General features: G+C 45.7%; 2 protein-coding genes across 2 annotated transcripts in view; both read right to left on the reverse strand.

Moving 5' to 3' along the window:
- Positions 1-1,164: 1,164 nt before the first annotated feature.
- On the reverse strand, positions 1,165-6,405 carry AKAP5 (A-kinase anchoring protein 5). The gene is made up of 2 exons (XM_079309503.1): positions 6,116-6,405; positions 1,165-4,893 (listed from the first exon to the last, which is right to left on the reverse strand). The coding sequence occupies exon 2, from the start codon at positions 4,263-4,265 to the stop codon at positions 1,992-1,994; it is 2,274 nt and encodes a 757-aa protein (XP_079165629.1). The 5' UTR covers positions 4,266-4,893; positions 6,116-6,405; the 3' UTR covers positions 1,165-1,991.
- A 2,496-nt stretch (positions 6,406-8,901) lies between these two features.
- MTHFD1 (methylenetetrahydrofolate dehydrogenase, cyclohydrolase and formyltetrahydrofolate synthetase 1) overlaps positions 8,902-22,742 on the reverse strand; it is a 39,869-nt gene continuing 26,028 nt past the window's right edge. The window contains exons 18-28 of the mRNA XM_079308249.1: positions 21,799-21,939; positions 19,234-19,302; positions 18,598-18,709; positions 18,292-18,431; positions 17,839-17,880; positions 16,728-16,828; positions 15,853-16,030; positions 15,373-15,480; positions 14,037-14,189; positions 10,004-10,112; positions 8,902-9,822 (exon numbers count right to left, since the gene is read on the reverse strand). Coding sequence (XP_079164375.1) covers positions 10,023-10,112; positions 14,037-14,189; positions 15,373-15,480; positions 15,853-16,030; positions 16,728-16,828; positions 17,839-17,880; positions 18,292-18,431; positions 18,598-18,709; positions 19,234-19,302; positions 21,799-21,939 — 1,134 coding nt within the window. The 3' untranslated portion in view covers positions 8,902-9,822; positions 10,004-10,022. The remainder of the gene's footprint in view (positions 9,823-10,003; positions 10,113-14,036; positions 14,190-15,372; positions 15,481-15,852; positions 16,031-16,727; positions 16,829-17,838; positions 17,881-18,291; positions 18,432-18,597; positions 18,710-19,233; positions 19,303-21,798; positions 21,940-22,742) is intronic.

Below are 22,742 nucleotides of genomic sequence, written 5' to 3' on the forward strand. Positions count from 1 at the left end.
ATTCCCCTGCATGTTTCAGAGCGAGCTTCATGGCGTGCCAGAGCCTGGTGGCAGCGAGCCGGGCATAATGCAGGATTCCCAAGGGATGCCTGGGCTGGATGGAGGCAGGAGGGCTTTGGGAGCAGTGTGGGACAGGCTGCTGCCAGCAGCCAGGGATGCCAGCAGCACTCTGAGCAAACCAGAGCCATCCCAGCGTGTGCCGGCAGCGCACTGCAGCCTCCCAAACTCTGCTGACTGCTAACACGCATGCAGCTCACTGCTATTTATATCACACGCCATGTATAAAAGATACATCTGAGGAGAGCTTCACCACCACTGCGGGATGGGGACGGAGGAAGGCAGGGAGGACAGGGGCTGGGCTGCTCCCACGCCAGGGATGCCCGATGCAGGAATTGAGCCCGAGGCAGGGAACTGAGCCCGATGCAGGGAGTTGTGCCCGATGCAGGAATTGAGCTCAATGCAGGAACTGAGCCCGATGCAGGAACTGAGCCCGATGCAGGGAACTGAGCCCGATGCAGGAGTTGTGCCCGATGCAGGAATTGAGCCCGATGCAGGGAGTTGTGCCCGATGCAGGGAGTTGTGCCCGATGCAGGGAGTTGTGCCCGATGCAGGAACTGAGCCCGATGCAGGGAGTTGTGCCCGATGCAGGAACTGAGCCTGATGCAGGAATTGAGCCCGATGCAGGAATTGAGCCCGATGCAGGGAACTGAGCCCGATGCAGGAACTGAGCCTGATGCAGGAATTGAGCCCGATGCAGGAACTGAGCCTGATGCAGGAATTGAGCCCGATGCAGGGAACTGAGCCCGATGCAGGAACTGAGCCTGATGCAGGAATTGAGCCCGATGCAGGAACTGAGCCTGATGCAGGGAGTTGTGCCCGATGCAGGAATTGAGCCCGATGCAGGGAACTGAGCCTGATGCAGGAATTGAGCCCGATGCAGGAACTGAGCCTGATGCAGGAACTGAGCCCGATGCAGGGAACTGAGCCTGATGCAGGAACTGAGCCCGATGCAGGAATTGAGCCCGATGCAGGGAGTTGAGCCCGATGCAGGAACTGAGCCTGATGCAGGGAGTTGTGCCCAATGCAGGAATTGAGCCCGATGCAGGAATTGAGCCCGATGCAGGGAGTTGTGCCCGATGCAGGAATTGAGCCCGATGCAGGAACTGAGCCCGATGCAGGAATTGAGCCCGATGCAGGGAGTTGTGCCCGATGCAGGGAGTTGTGCCCGTCGAGTTCAGTGGTGTGAGAAAGGCTCCCCCAGCAAACGAGGCGCTGTGGCTTTCTCGGCACTGGCGCAGCCGGGTCAGCAAGGCGAGGCTGAGGCTGAGCTGTGAGTGCCTGGAGATGCTCAGGCTGCTCGGGTATCGTGACAGGGAGAGGCCATGAAGGACAGAGCTCCTGGAACCCGCTGGCTTTGTGCAGCACAGTGACCGTGGCTCCTGGCACCTGTGCCCAGCAAGGGCCTGTCCACAGCACAAAGCAACCTGGCACTGATGTTTCCATGTTCACACTGCAGACACTTCCCCCGTTCTCATCTGCAATAAAGCCCCAGCAAGCCTCCAGCTGTATCAGCGTGCCCCCAATCCAGCCTAGCAGCAGGTTGGGCCCTAACTGCCTCTCAGGACCTTTCTTCAAACACAAGGAATGCACAGATCTACAGCATGAACAGCGGGCAAACGGAGCATGGGTGATGGCAGAAATGTGGTCTTGACATAAATGTGCCAATAAGTGAAAATACAGTCACTGTAACACCTTAATTTTTCCGCAGCTGTGGTCAGTGGCGCTGTCTGAAGCCCCAGGGGACACGCTGCACCCAGCAGGGCCTGCCCATGTCCCAGGATCTGTTTCACATAGACACACAACTGAACTGGACTGAACATGCAGAATTAACTCCACCTCGGCCTCGGGAGCTCTCCGACTTCTCCACACACACGCAGGCCAAATGGAGCTTGAAATCACTCCCTCTGCTCCTCTCTGGGGCAAGGCTGCCATCACAGAAAGCTGTTGTGTTTATTCTGTTCCAGGGCCATTTCGTTGACCAGCTGCTCTATGGATGACTGAATGGCTGCCTTCACGAGGGAAGAGGCGGTTTCTACAAGGAGCAACTCGTACTGCTCCCCAGTTCTGTGCCCCTGGTCCCCCAGAGCTTTCTCCTCTGCCTGGGGACCGCCACCAGCCTCGGAGCCATCTTTCTGACCAACATCAGCACTCCTGTTTGATTTTTTGTTCCCTTTTTGCTTTTTTTGGTGCAAAACTGGGGACGGCTCATAGGCCTGGTCAGAGTCGTTGTTGTCAGAGTCCTCAGCTTCGGTGATGGTGATGACGATGCTGACACCAGCACCTGCACTTGCTTCTAACACCTGATGGCTGGAGCATTCCTGCACACTTGCTGCATCTTGCACACTTGCTGCCTCCTGTTCACTTGCTGCATCCTTCACACTTGCTGCATCTTGCACACTTGCTGCCTCCTGTTCACTCACTGAATCCTTCACACTTGCTGCATCCTGTGCACTCACTGCATCCTGCACACTTGCTGCATCCTGTGCACTCACTGCATCTTGCACACTTGTGTCATCTTGCATGCCTGCTGCATCCTTCACATTCACTGCCTCTTGCACACTTGCTGCCTCCTGTTCACTTGCTGCACCCTTCACACTCGCTGCATCCTTCACACTTGCTGCCTCCTGCACGCTTGCTGCATCCTGTGCACTCACTGCATCCTGCACACTTGTGGCATCTTGCATGCCTGCTGCATCCTTCACACTTGCTGCATCCTGCACATTCGCTGCCTCTTGCACACTTGCTGCCTCCTGTTCACTCTCTGCACCCATCACACTCGCAGCCTCCTGTGCACTCACTGTCTCCTGCATGCTTTCTGCATCCTTCACACTCACTGCATCCTGCACACTCACTGCATCCTGCACACTCGCTGCCTCTTGCACACTCGCTGCCTCTTGCACACTTATGGCATCCTGCACACTCACTGCCTCTTGCATGCTTTCTGCATCCTTCACACTCACTGCATCCTGCACACTTTCTTCCTCTTGCACACTCACTGCATCCTGTGTGCTTTCTGCATCCTGCACACTCACAGCACCTTTCACACTTGCTGCATCCTGCACACTCACTGCATCCTGCACACTTGCTGCCTCCTGCACACTTGCTGCATCACCTCCAGATGCCAACTCACTGAAATCAGTTACAGCCTCCTTGGCTTTGCACTCTTTAGGAACATTTATGCTCTTTTCTACTTCATCCCTTTCAGGCATCTCTTTGCAGATATTAGGGATTTCTTGCCATTCTATGATTTCAGGGGCATTGTCAGGTTGATCTTCAGAAACAGGTGCTTCAGGAACAACTTCCCTGCCCTCCACGTCATCAGTGGCTTGGGACAGGCTCCCTTCCTGCAGTTTGTCCTGGGCTGTTTCATCACCTGTCTCTGAATCAGTTATCTCCAACTGAACAGTGCACTCTGAATGTTCCTCTGCATCACGTGAGGGCTCTGTCAGGGGCTCACTCTTCCCAACAGAGGTGTCACTTTCCTTTACTGTATCGTGGTCCTCTTTCACTGTATCCTGGTCCTCCTTCCCTTTATTCTGATCCTCTTTCATTGTATCCTGGTCCTCTTTCATCCTGTGCTGCTCCTGTTTCACAGTATCCTGCTCCTCCTGTGCAGAGACTGGGCTGAAAGATTCAGATTTGTCCGTCGGGGCCAAATCCTCTGGCTCTTCACTAGCCTTATTCACAACACCCATCACTTCATTTGCTTGAACACTGCCCTCTGACTCCTCCACTGCTTCAGAGGGGCTGGGTTTTTTCTTGCCTCTGGAGAACCTCACACAGGGCATCTTCACCCCCGAGCTCGCCCGTTTCTTTGGGAGCTCTTGTGCACAGCTCTCCTCAGCATCCACCTCCAGCCGCACTTGGGAATCAGAGGGCACCTTCTTCCGTGAGCAGGACTTCTGCCTTTTCCGAGGTCTGGCAAGGTTTTTGATGGTTGCCCAGGTTCCTTTGGAGGATTGTGATGGATTGGAAGCTTTTGCCTCCTCTTGGTCAGCGCTGACACATTGGCTTTTCTCCTCTGAGGCTCCTTCGCACGCATCCTTCACAGTCAGCTCCTTCTTACAGGACTTCTTCCGCTTCTTAAAGCAGAGCATGGAGGGTTTTTTCGCTTGTTCCTCTGGCGGGGAGCATGTGGCCCCTGTGCTGGGACTCTCTGCCTCTCTTGGGTTCTCCATTTGAATTTCCTTAGCTGCCTTTACCATATTATCTTCCACTTTGTTGGTGCTGTGCTGCCGATTTTCCTGATCGATGCTTCAGACACAACAACCGCAGAGATGCTCAAAGTGCATTTTTTCCTCAAACAGATTTCCAAATAACATTAGCTGCTTTGTAACGAGCGTATGTGCAGTGAGAAGTTCTGCTGGAGCTGTCGCATCCACTTTGTAACTCCCACTTCGCCTTATTACTCACTTTATCACCTCTCCAAGGAATCCCGGGTAGATGTGGAGTTGAACAGGCTTCTCCTTGGCTCTGCTGGCCTCAGTCACTCTCATCTCCAGAGCAACCCACTTCCAGTTGTGCTTGGTCTAACTGTGTAATGGCCAGTCTGACATACCTTTTTTTTCCCCCAAAGGATGACAAATCAAGCCAAGAGTTAACAATTTTTATTCACCCCACGGACCTGGAAGGAACTTGCACTTTGTGAGCTCTCTGCAATTCCACATTGCTCAGGGAGTTTGATTGAAGCACCAGTGGAACCAGTGGCTGTTTTCTGCCCCCCAGTGACAAGGTCAGATGTTGCTTTGCCTTGACTTTGGTTTCTGCTTCAGTTCCTCTCGCGTGTTACATGAAATTTGCTGCAAAGCATGACTGAGGCTTTCATCTTTTTATCTGGAACACAGTAAATGAGTGATAAGACCCGTAGAGAAATTTTTTTAAAGTACTTTAAAGTTTTTTCTCCCTAAACACTTTATTTTGGGACGCAGAACAAGGCTGCAGGCACCATAGCAGGTTTTTTTCACTAATTAGCATCAATATCCAAAGGCAAAATAAGGCCACAAGATGTCAACCCAGTGATGCTCCATCACAGAAAGTACTGTTTTGTTATTTCATGTGGTAAAAAGGGACTTTTTTTATATAACTGCCCATATTATGGTGAATACTTATTACACAGGCACACACATATTTCCTTCTCCTACGGTTTGCTAAATCCTTTCCCCACTGCTCCATATGCACTTATAGTTCCAGATAGGGAAATTACACCCTGAGACAGCAGATATTTTTATCTTTAATGCACCATATGACAATATGCAAAAACAGAGAATACAAAAAGGAGGCCTGAGGAATACAAAAGAGAAATCACATGGCAAGAAGGGAGCTTATTTATACTACGTGCATGCCTCCCATGGCAACCTCAATTAACACCGTGTGTGCTCATCAAAGACACGATGTTGTAAGATGTGTGTCAACCATAGCAAAAAAAAAAAAAAAAAAGAAAAAAAAGAAAAATCTCTTCGAAATACCATCAGAACCTTTTGGATAGAACGATGCAAAAAGGTGTTATCACAAACACACCAACTTCTGCAGGACGGCTCAGGGGCTCCGGGCAGGGCTTTACACCGCATTTCATGCTCTGCTTTTCGGGAGTAGCGTGTTTAAAGGGGGTTCCGGGGCACGCTTCCCCCGCAGCACATCTGGGGCTTTTTAAAAATTATTATTATTTTAATTAGACTATTTTAAGGGAAGCCGAGCGGAGCTGTCGGAGCCGTGTCGGAGCGCGCACCCGCAGCAGCGGCGCCCCGAGCGCATCCCGCCGCCCCCGCGCCCGGCAAGTTTTGGGGGCGTTCGGGGGCGCGCAGCGCGACCCGCCCGGGCCCGGGGACCCGGGACCCCGTTAGTGTGGCCGCCCCCAGCCCCAGCCCCGCGCCCCCCGCGCCCTCACCTGCAGCCAGCCCCGCTCCGCTCCCTCCGCTCCGCTCCCGCGGCTGCGCTGCCGCCGCCGCCCCCGCCGAGCCGAGCCGCGCCCCCCGGGCCGGCGGGGAGGGATGGCGCTCCGGCAGCCCCCCGCCCCCCAACCCAGCCCCCGGCCCGCCCCCCGCACCCAGCCCGGCACCTGCTCGCCGCCTCCTTCCTCCCGCGGCACCGCATCTCTGCCTGCGCGCCGCTCAGCATCCCTCTCCTCTGCGCCCTACACCGCTCTTGGGCGGGTAGCAGCTCGCAGGGCAGGGCAGGATCCCGAGCCCGCTGGCAGAGTAACCTTCCGTCCCCTCCCGGGCTGTGCAGACCCGAAAACCACGAAGTTCATTTGCCAGAAATGGAGCTGCGGTTTGTAGTTTGGATGCCGGTGGCAGCAGGAGGCACTGCGAGGGAGCGCGGAGCGCACCCCGCAGGGAGGAGGGACCCCCGGGGCTGTCCTGGCTGTGTGGGAAGGGACGGGGGTCCTGCTCTCGGCAGCTGATTTTTCTGTCCCACCTGAAACCTTCCACAGCTTTCAGCACTCACTGCTGGAGGTGCTGCAGGAGCTACACCTTTGCAGGTGGAGATAAGGACAGCCAGCTCCTGGCTCCAAACTAATCCACGCCCAAAACAACAGAGAAAGTGCCTCTTTCATAGGAGCCTTTCTTCTCTCCAAAGCAGCTAAGATCTGACTTTAAAAAAATCACGTCTCCAGCTGTGATGATTGACGGGAGAGCCTCCAGAGAAAGGACTACCCCGTGCAGCTGATGAACTACAGGAAACTGGGGTTGAGATGCCCAAACGTCCCCATTCATCTCCACGGGGAGCTGACGCCCACAAAGGCTTTACAGGCATGAACTGCTTCACAGCACGTTTGCACACGAGAAACTGAGCAAAGCAGCACTCTGAACCTGCAAGTGGCTCTCAGTGTAGGCCAGGCTTAGAAAACCCCCCTTCCTCAGCTCTTCATGGGAAAAAAGGTACAAAATGGGTTAGATGGGCTGAACTGCCAGCCAGGAGGGCGGAAAAAGTGCATTGAGCATCACAAGGAATTGCCTTTTTAAAAGCTCCCCTCTGAGATGTGTTTGCTCGCATTCACTCAGGATAATGAACTTCATTTGGAAACAGCTTCTCTCCTGAGGTGGGTGGTGGGTTCTAATTATGATCCACTGCTTTATTAAAGCCAAATGAGGCCCCACAATGCAAGGAGCTTTTCCCTCCTTGCAGTTGGAGGCAGGAGGGAGGGAAGCAGACAAGGAGGATGGCTAATGTGAGGCTGGGGAATGCAGTGCTGTGATGGAGGCAAGCAGTCATGAATCCCCTTGGGAACACTTTGCATGGAATCCAATTATTCCTGACACTCCAGGGGCAGATGGTAGCACCAATGGCTGTGGTGAAAGGGAAATAAAAGGCAGGGTCAGCAAAGGTCAGAAATTGAGTAAGCTGGACAGAAGATCCTGGCCCAGATGGATCCTCTTTTCTTTCTGTGGGGCTGGTGACATGCAACAAGTCAAGCAAGCAACACCTTCTCCTCTTCCTAGTCACCAGCACTACTTAAAAACATGAATCTGTTATTTCTTGCAGGATGTGATGCAGCACTCTCACAACAGCACAGCACAGCACAGGGGGTGGATGGCCATAACACCAGCTAAGGACCAGGCCCACAAATAGCCCACTGAGAACAAATTTGTACATAATTCGTTTTTTCTCTAAGCAACAGGAGAAGAGAATCACTGAGTACTTAGCTAAAAGAAATTAAGTGTCCTGTGTGTCCTATTTGATAGGACAAGACCTAGCTGGCACCCTTAGCTGTGAAGGAGAATATTAAAAAAATAACCTATTTATGTATCCATCCTGCAAGAGAAGAGAGAGGGTGGAAGTGCAGGTTAGAAAACATTCCCCACTAATCTTTGGAGATGCTTGGGGCTATTTTTTGGCTCTTGTGCTTTGTTGTTGTGCAGCAAACCCTTTAACAGCTCGTGCCTGATCCAGTGCTGTGCCTCACTGCAGGAGGGGGACTAGCAACCTCTTGAACCATCTCTCTCAAGCACATGGCTATGATCTCATGCTAAACTAAAAGGAGGCTAATCTTAGCATAAATTTGCACTTATCCCATCTTTCATAAGCATAAAATGAAGGTGGAACACAGAGCACTCACAGGAAAGCAGTGTAGCAGAAGATTAAATGTAGGAGCTGACAGCAGACTTGGCAGCATCTGCTCGGGCACCCTCTTCCAGGAGAGGCTGGGCCAGGAGCTGCAGGTGAGGAGGCACCTCAGCCAGCTGGGGGCTGGGCAGCAATGGGGGAACTGCCCCTGACCTCCCTGCAAAGGGACAGAGCCTGCTCTCCTGCCTGCCAGGAAATCCTTGGCTGCATAACCTCAAAAGGAGTATTTCAGGAGGCTGTGAATGCATCTCAAATGCTCTTATGGCTCTTTAAAGTGTTCTGTTTGCTTGTGTCACAACCAGGTAACTTGTATGTAATTATTCTCCCCTCCTGAATAATTGAAGAGATAGAGATTTCTTTCTCTCCCCATATATATATATATATATTCACACACAGTATCTGTGTAGTACAGATGCTCTCCTACGTTGGTGCACACCTACATCCTGATCCTCCCAGTTCTCACCAAATTTGGAATGTTTTTAAATTCAGTTCTGATACAGTCAGATGGGCCTCATGACTGTTAATTCAGATATTCTACAAACAGATGCAAGTATCTCACATTCACAGAATAATGCAGGTATTTTATTTCCTACAGATATTTCCATCATCTAGGGAAGGAAACCAGAATAAAACACACACCCTGGTGCATTGCAGGCTACTTACTACTGCAACAATCATCCTACTTGTCAATACAAGGATTGCTGTTGTGTGTAGTTAATCACAGAAATAAATTCTAATTCAGTAATCTCAGTGCATACATTAAAACCCAAAAAGCACTTGAAGTATTTTCCAGTTTATTTGTATTAGTTAAAAAATTGGCAGCAATGCTATCTTCATGTTACAAAATGATTTTTGGCCCGTTGACAAAACCTGCTACAAGTCACTTGATCACTATTCATGTTGTCTCTATTGACCAAAAAGGTACCTTCAGAAACAAGACTTGTCAATGGTGTAACTGCACTTATGGCTGAGCAGAAAATGGTTCAAAGGACACATTTGGTGGAAGCCAGAGACCCAGTCCCTGCAGATCTGATATCCAGAGGTTCCATTCCATTGACAGAAGAATGCAGCAGTTGCAGCTGGGCTTGGGGTATCTGACATGGCTCAGGTGCCTGCAGGAATAACTCACAGCAGAAGGCAGGGTAAGCACTGGGAGAGTGCTGGGAAGTGAAGGGGCTCCTCCTTGCTCCTCTGAAATGCCACTGGTGCAGTGCCAGGGCACAGCAGGCTCTCCAGTAGCACGAGAAGTGGAGCAGACAATTCCACGTGGCAAATGGGAAACTGCAGCCAACTAGACTTTTAAAGATAATATATGCTGCAAAACCCCCTTGGTTAAGACAATTAAGTCCCAAGACTGTTTCAAACAGCTCCAGCTTTAAGATTTTTAATTATTAAAATCATGTCACTGAATCAAAAGAGGTCATTAAAGCCAAGCTTCTGTATTCTGCTTCAGCTATGATTATGAAGCAGGAGGTCTGCAGAGGAAGTATGCTTTATATGCTCCATGTCAACTAGCTTGGAACACAGCAGTTTAAAAATTATTACAGATTAAAAGTTAGTGGTTGATTCTTCAGCACTCCTCCTTCCAGTCACTTCTTCCACTATATTCTCACTGATCTCTTGTTCTGACTCAAAAAAAAAAAAAAAAGATCAGAGCACAGTTCCATTTACATGACTCATCAGGTGTTCTTCTGGGAGCTAAAAACAAAAATAAAACTTAATTACTATTATATAGTACTGCAAGCAACTTTCAGGCTGAATTATCATCAAATGTCATTTGGAAACATATGGCATAATATGGGATTGGCTTAACTCCATTATCTCAAGATATTTGGAAAAATAAAGCCCAAATATTGAAGATCTTCAAGAAGGCACCAACCTGTGGTTAATCATTCCTTTCAGAAGAGCCCATTTACTTCTCCTGACACTGAGTCCAGGTCTATATCATAGAAGCAGGGTCTTGTAGGAAGTCCTGGCATAGTGCTCATCTGGATAACAAGAGATAGACTGTTAAAACAGCAGCAGCATTCTGTGCACAAGATCCAGTAATGAAGACTTGGATGGCAACAGCTCCCTGAACACCAACAGACCAGAGAATGATGGTCATGGACTGTTTTGAAGCATCCCATAAGAACCAGGAACTCTTGGCTCAGTAGACAGATAAAAAGTTTTTGCTTTTTATGATAGAATTAAGTTTGGTTTCTGCAGCTGCAAGTACTGAGCCCAAGATTTGGCAAAGTACTTGGCTGTGCAGCTGACCAGTTGGAGGAGTGCTCATGAACTTTGCTATGAGACAATTACTTCTGGCAGTTTTCTGGGTACTAAAGTGAAGATACAAATTTTAATACAACTTTGCCAGCTGTAAAGTCTTAGTTGATTACAATGCTTTGAGAATCTAGAACTAGACATGTTAAGCAATTAGGAATAATTACTGTTGAGAAGACATTTTAAACAGTTTGGGGTTTGTTTTGTCTTTTGTAAACTGGGATAAAGCAGAGATGAAGAAGTCAGTTCTGAGTGGAACATGCTCAGAAGGGCTGTGCAGGGGCAGAACTGAAGCTCACAAAGCAGCTGCCAGCCCTAGTGCCCCAGGCCAGCCCTCTGCACTTGTCCCACTGCCGAGTACTCAGTTCCAGGGATGCACAAGGCTGGCAGGAGCTACACTTGGCCTGATTTATTCTTGCAGCTGACAGCATTTCCCCTCCCTTAACTCAGCATTTAGCCCAGCAGCACACACAGGCTGAACACAGACTCTACACGGGTGGACAACTTGTGACCATGTTTGGTAGTTTGCATCACTGGTCATTAAGTGCTTCTATAAAAAGGGAGAACTTGAAAGGTCTCATTTTCTATCTGCATCACCCTGCCTCAGTTTTCACAGTCAGTATTGTTATGCCTGTCTCCATTAGATTAAAGATCTCTTTGGCAACCTGGTATTTTCTCCCTGAGCAAGTATTTTGCACGCTAATCAAATTACCTCCCCATCTTCCTTTTGATAATAAGCTAAGCAGCAAGAAGGCAAAGCTCTGTTGGTCTTCTGAGGTCTTCTCTGCAGTTCTCAGAACTGTTCAGGGAGCTTTTGAAGTCCCAGCCCATTTTCAAGTGCTAACACCAATCCTACATGCACTGTACCACTGCAAGTCTTTCATGGGTTATACAGAGGTAAAAATCACTTGAAGTCCCCTCTTTGTAATGAATTCTAGGGCTGCATTAGATTTGTATGAGCCACTGCCTTCTCAGACAGAGAATAGGGGGTCCACAGAGAGGGCCCCCATTCCTTGACTTTATGCTCAGCTGTACAAATATTTTACTCTCAAGGACATCTCAAGAAAGTATTAAGAGGTTCAAAGTATCCAGAGGGGTTCTTCTGTTCTCAGCTCCCAGTCTCTGGCCACGAAGAGCAAGAAACTTCCTATTTATTTATGTGCCACTGGAGAGTCATGGAGCTTTGCAGATCTCCACCTCCAGATTCCAAGGGCCACAGCAGGAGCTGAGAGAGTGACATTCAATAGAGTAGGAGGTGCTGAAAATGTGCCTGACTTTGCCATTTCTTGCACCTTCTATTCTGAAATGAACAGTCAATTTTTCCTCCTTTCCTATCCAGAGGGCAGCCCACAGTGGCTACTCTGCTATCTATTACTTCAAGGCAGTCTGCTTAAACCCCAAATTTCCATGCAGTGCAGAATAATTTCCACCCAGGCTACTAATTTTCTGTACAAGTGTCTACAATGCTTCATGCACTCAGTTATTTTCAGAGCTAAAGGAATGAACTTTTTCTCATTTATCCTCCTCCCCTTTAATACCACATGTTCTCAAAAAGAACACAGGCCAATTCACACTATTTACTTACAAGAAAAACTTAGACCACATGGATATAATCAAACCCCTTGCAAGATTTCAAATAAAATTAATACGAACCAAACATATTATTTGTTGTTTTTGTGGATCTTTCAAAATTAATGCCATTTAGGATCTAAAAAACCAGAGCTGAATAACAGAATTGTTTTCAATTCAGCAGCAGCACCAGAAAAAAAACCAAATCAGAGTCCAGTGATTTATTTCACTTTAAATCTAGACAACCTTTCCTTTAAAATCTCACATTTCATGGAGGTACAACAACTTCGAGCCAGAAAGGAAAATTCCAAAACTCAGAAGCTGAGAAAAAAAATAAAGTGTGAAGTGCCTTTGTGATTAACTTCAGATAAGAAGAATAAGGCACACATTGGTGATTAATTTCACCTCACATTTATCCTAAAAGCTTCTGCATAGAGCTATGTATTTGGTGCATTTTCAGCTCACAGTTCAATGGCTGCTGCCAAAATTTTTTTCTGAGGCTAACACATCCCCTGCTGAATGGGTTTAAAATAGTGATCTGATTCAAAATGTCCCAGATTGCTTCTCCAAAGGACATCCATTCCCTGGGTTTTAGACACCACAGAAGAGTGATCACATCCCAGCCAGAAGACTTATTGTTAACTCTGGCAGAATTAACACCATGATTTGCTACATGGCCAAGAAAACATTAGGAAATGGGTGCAGGAGCAGAAAGGAAAAAGTCCAACTCCATAGAAACTAAAGACATCAGAAAAAGAGCCAAAATGTTAGTTTTAATGTCTGAAAACATCTCTCTCTTGTTTACTCATTGATGCAGTGTACCCTTTCCTTCTCCAATGCTTACAAAATAAATAATAAAATAAATCATTGTTTGGACTAAATCTTGGCTTGCAAAAAATGCCATTTATAACAGGAACAGGCATGCTATCTTTCATTCTATCCCAAAACACACATTAGTCTTTAGAACATGGATGAGCCAGACTTTAATCAGGATGTGGTTACCTTATTTATGCTGGATAATCTGGGAACCTTAACTACCTTTTATTTTTTAAAGAATTAAAAGAAAAAGGCAGCCAATATTTGGCTCTAGGATCCAACTATTAAATCAGCAAACTCCATCAACTGAGTCATGGACCCCTAATGCTTCTGAAACTTTATTATAACAAACATGTTGCCATGAAGACCTCAGAAAAAGATTCAGCCTAGTAAACAAGAAAAAGAGCTGCTTACTCTAACTGCCTCATGCCCTAAAGTAATCTAACTAGATACTCAACATTTGCCCAGAAAAGATTCCCCAGGTAAGATTTCCAGTGGATCCTTTCATCTTAGTGCTGTTTCTATAGATGCAAACCCAAATGTGGGTTCATTTTGCAGATAGCTCCTCTTTCTGCCAGGCAATTCATATCAAAGCTGTTCCAGGATCCTGTTTCCATTGTTGCTACTCTCTTCCCTCTCAGCTGAAATTATGCCAATCATATCAAAGAACAGAAACTAAAAACTCAAGGGCACACTGAAATGAGTTGTTGGAATTGTTGCAGGCTGAACAGCAAACAGATGGTCAGCAAAACCATGAGAACTGAAGTGGAGGGGAGCCTGATAAATGATTGATAGCACAGCTCAGCTTTGCTTTGTCTCATCCAGAGGCATCTGCTCTGTAAGCTTAGGAGGGGTTGCTTTGCTCTGCCCTGACCCACAGGTGTACACAGAGGTCACCTGCAAAGGGCTTTCACCAGGAATGCAAAGTCACAACAGCAATCAGTGGGCCAAGGATTTCTGCCTCTACCAGACTGCTCTTCCTACAATTCACTAACTACAGAGCTCACCCTTTTCTCAAAATTAAGGAAAAGAGAAATGTGGGACCTGAGGGATACAGCAGGGGCTGCTAATTATTCAAATGTCAGATGGTCTATTTCAGCCTTCCTCTTCCCCCTGAGAAAAACACCTATTGAAGAATCTACACTGGACTGTTAAAACACCAACTGTAAATGACAAGGACCCTCCTAATTTAAGATACTTAACAGGAAGTGATCCCTGGGATGCACATGAAGGTTTTTCCTCACCCCACAGCTCTCACATACCGTCCCCACTAGTGGATACAAGAATCCAGCCCCAACGCTGGCCCGAATGTCTCGGATTGGCAGAACAAAACCTGTGGGTGCTCCTTTTTGTTCAGGGTCATGAGACAATGACAAGTGAGTTTTAGCCATGCAGATTGGTAGGTTTCCAAATCCCTGGGAAAAGAGAAAGAAAAGGAATGACATAAGTGGAAAAAACAGTAATTTTTCCAGTACAAAAATGTAATTGCTCTATTGTGCCATTCTCTGCAGACATCAGGCATTTTATTCCCAACAAGTGCTTCATCCACAGCCTGTCAGATCCACAGATCATTCTACATCCCCATTCCTTCTCTCTCAAATTCTCTCACCACTCCCCATTCAGTACTAAAGAAAGAAGCACCATGTCCCTTGGCACATCCAGCAGAGGAAAAAATTAATGGTATGGAAGTGCAGGATATACAACCTTGACAGACAACTTCCTACTCGCTTTCCAAAATGTTAAACAGCTCAGAGTCAAATTTTTGTTCAGATGAAGTCAGTTAATTAAAAATGTCTGATCAATACAATTGCAGATGTGAGGAAGTGGCAATTGCATACCTTTGGGATTTTGATGGACTTTTAAAGGAATATATAAGAAGCATGAAATTGAGAAGCTATATATGCCAGTAGTAAATGGACTGCAAAAGGAAAATTGGTTACAGCACCCTGCAACCAATGAATTGACACTCCTCACTGCTTTTCTCTTCAAAGACCTTTGATAATGCAGAAGCAGGTAAATTCACAACAGTGTCATGCTGGAGAAAAGCAAAAGCAACCAGAAAACATTGAATTCAATCAGATGGCAGGTTCCACAGTTAAAAAACTTTCCACATCAAGTCTTGTATAACCCACAGAACTCTTTCCCCAATATAATTGTGACTGACAAAAATCCACATGGAGTCAAAAACTGATTAGTGGAACTTGATCTCAATGGAACAAGACGAAAAAATAATCAGAGACTATTTAAAACCAGCATAATGATTTGTAATTCCCTAATTCTCTAAATGCTGAAAGACTGGAGAGTATAGTAAGGGAAGATCACTAAATTTTCCTACTTTTTCTCACCAAAACCATCACAGATGGGTACTGGATGGTACTGGGCCACATGAGTGAGCTCTGTCTTCCTCACTAGAAGACAAAGTCAGTTCCTCCTTTCCCACATCCTTTTCTTCCTCTGCCATAGCAGCATTTAATGAAGTCTTGGATAAGGACACAATTTGAATAAGGATTCCCTTCAAACACAGCTTGAACACCACCAACCACTATGATAATTTTGACTGAAAAGCACCACTGCTACCAGGTAATGTGGAAAACTCACCTGCTTGGTGTACAGGGCAACTTTCTCCTGTGCTTCTGGAAGTAGCTCAATGTCTCTTGCCCCATAGACCTGCTGGGCAATAAGCCTGATCTTATCCACAACAGGCAGCTAGAAAAACAAAAAAGACAGGCAAGTCAGTGTGGCCAAAGTGCAAAGACTTGCAGCATCACAGCAGTTTCAGATCCTCCCCACATGCTGTCAAGTCCACATCTATAGACATAAGGTTTAATTCCATTTGCTGTAGAACAAAATATAGAGCAATTTGAGGATTCTCAAAATGTGTTTCAATATTTCAGTGGGTATCCAAAACAGTAAGAACAGATTAACTATGTCTTTGAGACTCCTAGAATCAAAGTTTATATTTTAACACCTCATTTCTTCTCAATTTCTCAGGCAGCCTTTTAGACAGCACTAAGCAACTTAAGTTAGTGAAATCAACTGATATAAACAAAGCATCTCTGTAGTAGTGCAAGCTCCTACCTCCACATTATAGAGGAACCTGAAGTTGCTAGGTGCCTGGGATGCTCTCTGAACAGCTTGGGCCAGGGCCAGGGCTCCTTTTCCTCCCTCTGCCCAGTGAGTGCACTCCACAGCATCAAATGCTCCTGCCTCCTTTGCATGCTGTACCACAAGGGCCAGCTCAGCCTTTGTATCTGTCCTGCCAGGAGAAAGTCTGCATGTTAGTACCAGAAGGCACACACAGTAAACTAATGCTTGTTCTTGCCAAGATCCAAAACATGTCCAAAGAAATCAGGAGTCATCCATCACAGCCTCCTCCTTGGCTGGCATCAGCTTTAACACCACAGTTCAAAGTACTTCTGTGCATAAAAATACTACACAGTGGTTGGTTGCTGTGCAGTACAACACATAGAGCCCAATTCATGCATTTTCCAACAATGCAAAATTGTGGCCTTCCAGTATCTGAAGAGAGACAAGAAAGCTGGAGAAAAAACTTCTTCCAAGAGCATGTAGTGACAGGACAAGGGGGAATGGTTTCAAACTGACAGAGTAGGCTTAGATTGGATACTAGGAACATCTTCTTTACTGTGAGGGTGCTGAGACACTGGAACAGGCTGCCCAGCAGGTGGAAGTGCTCCTGAAAGTGCAAGCCCAGGCTGGATGGGGCTCTGAGCAACCTGATCTAGTGAAAGGTGTCCCTACTCATGGAAGGGGAGTGGAACTGGATGATCTTTAAGGCTCCTTCCAACTCAGGCCATCCTATGGTTTTATGACTCTATGGAAATGCTGCCAACAACACATCAAGAGCCCTGAAAACAAGAGTTTGTGTTAAACACAGTACATGAAGTGCCACAGTGTCACAGCCCTGCATCACCTCCCCATCCCAGCTCACTCACTTGAAAGCATTGACAGCCACGACCACGGGGACACCGAACATCCGCGCGTTCTGGATTTGCTTCTTCAGGTTGCTGCACCCGTTTGCCACCAGCTGAAGATTCTGTAGTGGAGGCAGCAAACAGGAAGCATACTTTATCAGGGGCAGGGAAACTTTTGTTCCAAACCTACTAAATCCAGAAGCTAATGGGAATGAAACCACAAAGGCAAATACCCAGTGCTGCTTTCGGAACAGCCCAGACCACTGCAAGCTCTGGACAGGAGATAGAAAGAGTGACTACTTCTAATGATCACTGGTTTCAGCTCTCAAATCAAGGAAAGAGAAACCATTTCTTAGCACTTTTTGTTATGCTTAAAAAGTTAATACCTGTTTTCATTAACTGCCCTCAGTAAAGCCTCAGTTTCTTCTCTGACACATTTCTCTTCATATATTAAATATCACCAGCAGTGAATTTCATGACATCCATTTGAAGTCTGTGGCAACAGCTTTCAGTTTACATATATTTACATTTTGCAGCATCAGAGACTATTCCTGGAAATTCAGACATTTCATTTCTTCCTTTGCAAAGGATAATATATACAGAAGCTCCACAGTGAAAGAGCCACAGCAGTGCAAAGAGCCTGATCAATTATCCAGGGTACACAACCATTCAAGGCATAAGGATGGAAGGTGAGACTTCTGTTCACTTTCCTCGCTTGCAAACGAGGGGGATAAAAACAAAAATGGTTGCTAAGAAGACAGTAATTAGACAGGCATTCTGGATATTTTCAGACATTATTTCAGCTAAGCAATTACTCCACATTGAGAGGGTTGGGGAAACAGAGTAGATATTACTATGAAAAAACTGAGCACACAGACAACTGCGTGAGTTAAGGAGAAGAAAAAGGCTCTGAACACTGGCTAGGTCAGGGACAACAAGTGTTTGAAAGAGCAGAGCCAAAGTAACATCACTAAAAAGAAAAGAACACTACAGCTTGTATGGCAAGTGGCATAAAAGTGGCTGTGGCAGCTAAGTGACATACTAATAATCCAGGTATGCACTGCAGGACACCATCATGTCATGACCACAGCTGGTCACTGTTGGTCTACTGTCACAATAGCTTAAAAATTACCTCTTCTGTGTATTCCTTTGGCAAAGGTACCCCAGCAGTGACCTGTGGAAAAAGGGAAAGAAATGGAGCCCCATAGGACTTTTATTCATGACAGCAATCCCTGCTTGAGTCTCATTAAATGGTATCAAGATACAACATTCTACTACATGCTCATCCTTTTTATTTCTAAGACAAAAATAAAAGGGAAAAAAAAAAGTGACAGTATAATAAACTACATGACTCACTCTGGGACTGTTACAAGGGGCCCAGCATGCAGGCACTTCACCAGGACAATAAAATGAGCAGGTATGACCCTGTAACATTCTACAATTAAGCTGTTGACAAACAGGGAAATATAAATTCCTTTTACAGCTCTGAATTTCAAGCTGATCAAAAGCTACAGGGCTTTAAGTGACTGGAACAGAACCACAGGAATAGCCCCTCAGGCCTACTGAAAACCTTCCCAGTACTTACTGCAGGTCCTCCCCCATGCATTTTCAGAGCTCTGACAGTAGCAACCAACACCACCACATGAGGCCGGAGACCAGAATAGCGGCACTTAATGTTAAAGAATTTCTCCATGCCTATGTCTGCACCAAATCCTGCTTCTGTAACTGGAGTAGGAAATAAAAACAAGTTTGTAAAAGATTTCTGGGTGGACAAATCATACTCTGATTATATAAATCAGAAACTTCTTCCAAGGGAAAAAAAAATAAAAAAGCTAAGGACAGTAACGATAAAAAAGGGCAAATAAAAATACCCCACACTTCACACACTTACCAACAAAACCATCTTTACCCACAAGCTTCAATGCTATTTTGTCTGCCAACACTGAGGAATTTCCATGTGCAATATTGGCAAAAGGTCCAGCATGAACAAACACTGGTGTTCCCTATAACAAGGAGAATGCAGGAAAGAGAGAAAATTAGAATGTGCAATTTTGCAAATATGCAGCATGTTAGTAGCTAAGTACTGTGGTATCTGAAAGTAAAGAAAAACACTTTTAGAAGGCAGATCTAAAGCCTTCTGATCAGACATTTCTTATCAGCAGTAAGGACTACAGGGCAAACAGGATTATTCTAATCTCCACAAGTGGAGGTATTAATCCGCTTAGGAAAAGGATGGCTAAATCCCAGCAACTCTTTGTCATTCTCCTTCATCCACACCATTTAAATTCCCAAAACACTTCTTGACATTAAAGACAACAGACCAAAGACGCAGCAAAGTTTAATGCACTTCCTCAGGGTCATCCCATATGCCAGTGGCAGACCTAGAAGGAATCCAGCCCTCTCCCCTAGCCCTGAGCATGAATCCACAATAAACCCCCAACTCTGAGCTGAGCAGACCCCACTGACTGTGATGAATGAACTAAACCAGTGCCTTCTCAGAGCCATGAAACAAATCATCTGTGCTCACCTCCAGTGTCTGCATGAGGTTTGGCTTTACAGCATCTTTCATCAAGACGGCCAGAGCTCCAGTTACTCCCTAAAAGAAAAAAGGACAATCAGTTTCCAGACATACCAAGACCTTGAGATGGTTCCTATGCAGTGTAAAGGCTCTGATTTTCAAAAGCCTGGTGGGCTTTTGAACCAGAAGTTGCTCAACAAAGAACTAACTCTAGTCAGGGCAAAGCAGAAAAATGACCTTTAAATTCCTGTAAGAGCATCTGTGATTTCTGGTGGGAGCAGCCTCTTGGTTGTGACCTTGCTGGGCCATCACTTTGTAGCAAAGGCATAAAGAACAATTAATTAATGTTTCAATGCTATGGCAAGGTTAGCAGGTAAGAGCAGCAAGGGAGTATTTTTTAGGTGCATTTGTCTTGGATTTTCTGCTTTCTTTTCAGCAACTTCGTCTACATGCTGGCCTTAAAATGTCATAACAACCTGCTACATCCTACTCAAGTCTCTTGTGCAGAAATAACTTTTAAAGTGAACCTCTGTGCTGATGAGAACAGCCAAGCTGACATGAAAGGCAAACACTGGAGCCCATACTTCCTCCCAGGTGTAGACATGTACCCTGCTGAATTCTGCTTCCTGTGTAACAAAAGCTTGTGATTTCATCCCCATGTGCTTTGGGAAGAAAAGATGTGAGTTTGGTAATTTTTGTGACTGACAGTCCAGTGGAAACCAAATCAGCTGTTATCCAGCACTCGAAAAAGTAACTGAAATTGCTGTCATGAGTCCTGAGCCAAATGCTCACAGCAGTTATGAAAACCTCGACCCATAATCTCTTTTTCTTCCCTTTCAATTTCAACTGAATTGCAGCACTCAAAGATATGAAAGACTATTTCTTTATAAGACATTCACTGCTTTGTTTCATTAGTTTCAATCTTGCCACATGAAAGCTTATTTAACATTTAATGGATAAGCTTTAAACTCCAGTCATCTCCACAATAATGAAAACAGCAGAGCAAGATTTCCATGGTGACATTTCAGACCCGTGTGACTCGGGGACACTTCGATACATCCCATCTCTGTAGCCAGTTTTTGATTCCATGTTTCTTGAATTTTTTTTTTTTTTTTTTTTGCACTTCCTGGTAGCACACTCATGACACTGGTTGCATCACAGCAGCAGGACCCAGCCTGGTCTCTGCAATCACATTTCTGCCTGCATGAGGAGTGGGGAACATGGTCCTACCAATATGAGCCACTGGCTACCATCAAGTGCAAACATATAACAGACAAGAGAACCTGTTGGATGTCTGGTATCATCCTCCTGCAGGTGGAACGGACAGAATTAAATATAAATAGAGCTTTTAAAAAGTAAGAAAAAAATTTGAGATGAAAGACTTCTACCACCTGGACTCTACAGTAAAGTTGAAGTAATTCCCAAGCCAAGCACCATGTGCCTACATAGCTGATGGGCAGTAAGAAACACTCCTGTTTTCCAGAAAAAGGGTATAACTCAGTTACTTTAAGTTAAACTGGCAGCATGCTAGGTGTAGGAATTAAAATCTCAAAGCTGCCTACAGAACTTTGGCACACGTTCTTTCTCATTCCCAACAAATGTATCACATAGGGATTTACAGATAAATTGTTCCAGGCTGGCCCTTTTCCTGCAAGGCCAGAGTCAGGCCATCAACCTCCTGTTTCTTAGCCTTGTCCTGGGAGGAAGTAAAAAAAACAGACAACACTCCCACATCCCCCAAAACATAAGGAAACAAAAAGCTTGCAGCAAGATAGCAAGAGCTGGGTAAGCCTTAATGCCCTGTCCCACCTAGCTGGAAACACAGGTCAGGAAGGAGTGCCTGGGACACAGGGCATTGCCCTGAAACCATGCTAAAGCACCATTTTGAAAAATGCTATTTGACACACTCCACAGACCTGCTAAGAACTAACAATTATTGGAGAGAGAGCAGCAAAACAGTGCTAGAGCCTGCAACTGCTGCCTAGGGCTGCTCTACACACTGGTAACAGGCATCACCAGTGCTGTGACATCCAGAATTTCATGAAGAGAAATTATATATTTGTGTCCCTCAAAGGCTGCCTTACAGAGAATGCACACTTTTTGCAAATGCTTTGGCTTTTACAGCATTCACAGACTCCCAGAAGAAGATATTTCACTGTCTGTAATTGAATTTGCACAATGCTTTGTTCCTGCTCAATGTTTTCCTCACTCCAGGGAGCCTAAGAAGCAGGATGGCCAGCAGGATGCATTTTGAGTTGTTCTGATTCATAAACACAAGTTTTATGTAGAAGCCACCACTTATTTCCCCCATAACTTCTCTGGTGCCAGTTTCAACTTGACACACAGCACATCACACAGGACCCTTGTCCCTGCCCAGCTCACCCACAGCCTCTCTGGATAAGGTGGCAGCCACACTGAAGGAAAAAAACCTTCATTAACTGCAGGGGTGGGGATTTTATCTTTCATCTTCTAGACGTTAATTTTTTTTTTTCCTCACAGAACTGTCTCTCTGCCTTTTAATCCAAGGATGTTTAGAAATAAGAGGAAAGAGGATTTAATGGCAATGACTCTTACAAGGTCATCTGCAGTAACTGGTTGTCCTTTTTTGCTGGAAGCTACCACCATTCTGCCAAATCGCTTTTTCATATCATCCAACCCATCAGCCAGGGCCAGGACTGCCATGATTTCACTGCTCACTGTGATGTCAAACTGAGCCTGCAAGAGATGAATGAAGGATATGAACTCATTAAGATTCCCTCCCAGCAATTCTTACCTCTGCTCAATTCTTGAAACAAGGCAAATCATCACCATTGTAATAAAAAAAGAAAGAAAAAAACCCACAGATATATAATACACAAGAAATCCAAAGCATTGCTTTCAGAACATTTCATTTAATTTGGCCATTTTAAACTGGCTTCTTTTTTTCTGCAAAATTAAATAAAACCTACTCATTCTGTCACTATTACGTGTCTCTCCTGGCACGTACATTAGTGATTCATGGAAGAACACATAACACTAACAAATTATATTTTTGAAGACTGAGCTCACTAACTCATCTGATCATTGCTGAACAATACAGTAAAAGATAAAAAGCCCACCAACAGAAAAAACAGATTATATAGGAAATGAAGGATAGAATTCATCTGACATAATGCAGATACTTCTACCTTAGGGAAGCTAAGCACCCTAAGGACATTTCAAGTCAAAAGAAAGAGGCTTTTCTGAGCACAATTCATTAGAACTATAAATTTGACAGTTGCTTAAGGGATGAGGGGAGTCACAGCCCAATTGCTTTTTTTACTCTATTGATTATACAATGAATTTCGACAAGCTCAGATACTGTGTCCAGTTTTGGCCAGATAAACCCCACCCAAAACACCTGCAGTACTGAAGATGAACCACTCTCATGATCACCTTCAGAAAGGACACTCATGCACCACTGTTATGCCACAGTCATCCCAGTTTGGGAAGCCAATATTCAGGAGACAACAGGGAAGGAGAGAAGAGACAATAAAACT

The sequence above is a fragment of the Erithacus rubecula genome (genome assembly GCF_903797595.1).
Source record: "Erithacus rubecula genome assembly, chromosome: 6".
Lineage (NCBI taxonomy): Eukaryota > Metazoa > Chordata > Aves > Passeriformes > Muscicapidae > Erithacus > Erithacus rubecula.

Bases quoted from the DNA above. Each gene is read 5' to 3' on its own strand.
- AKAP5 (XM_079309503.1), bottom strand. From the start codon at position 4,265: ATGGTAAAGGCAGCTAAGGAAATTCAAATGGAGAACCCAAGAGAGGCA.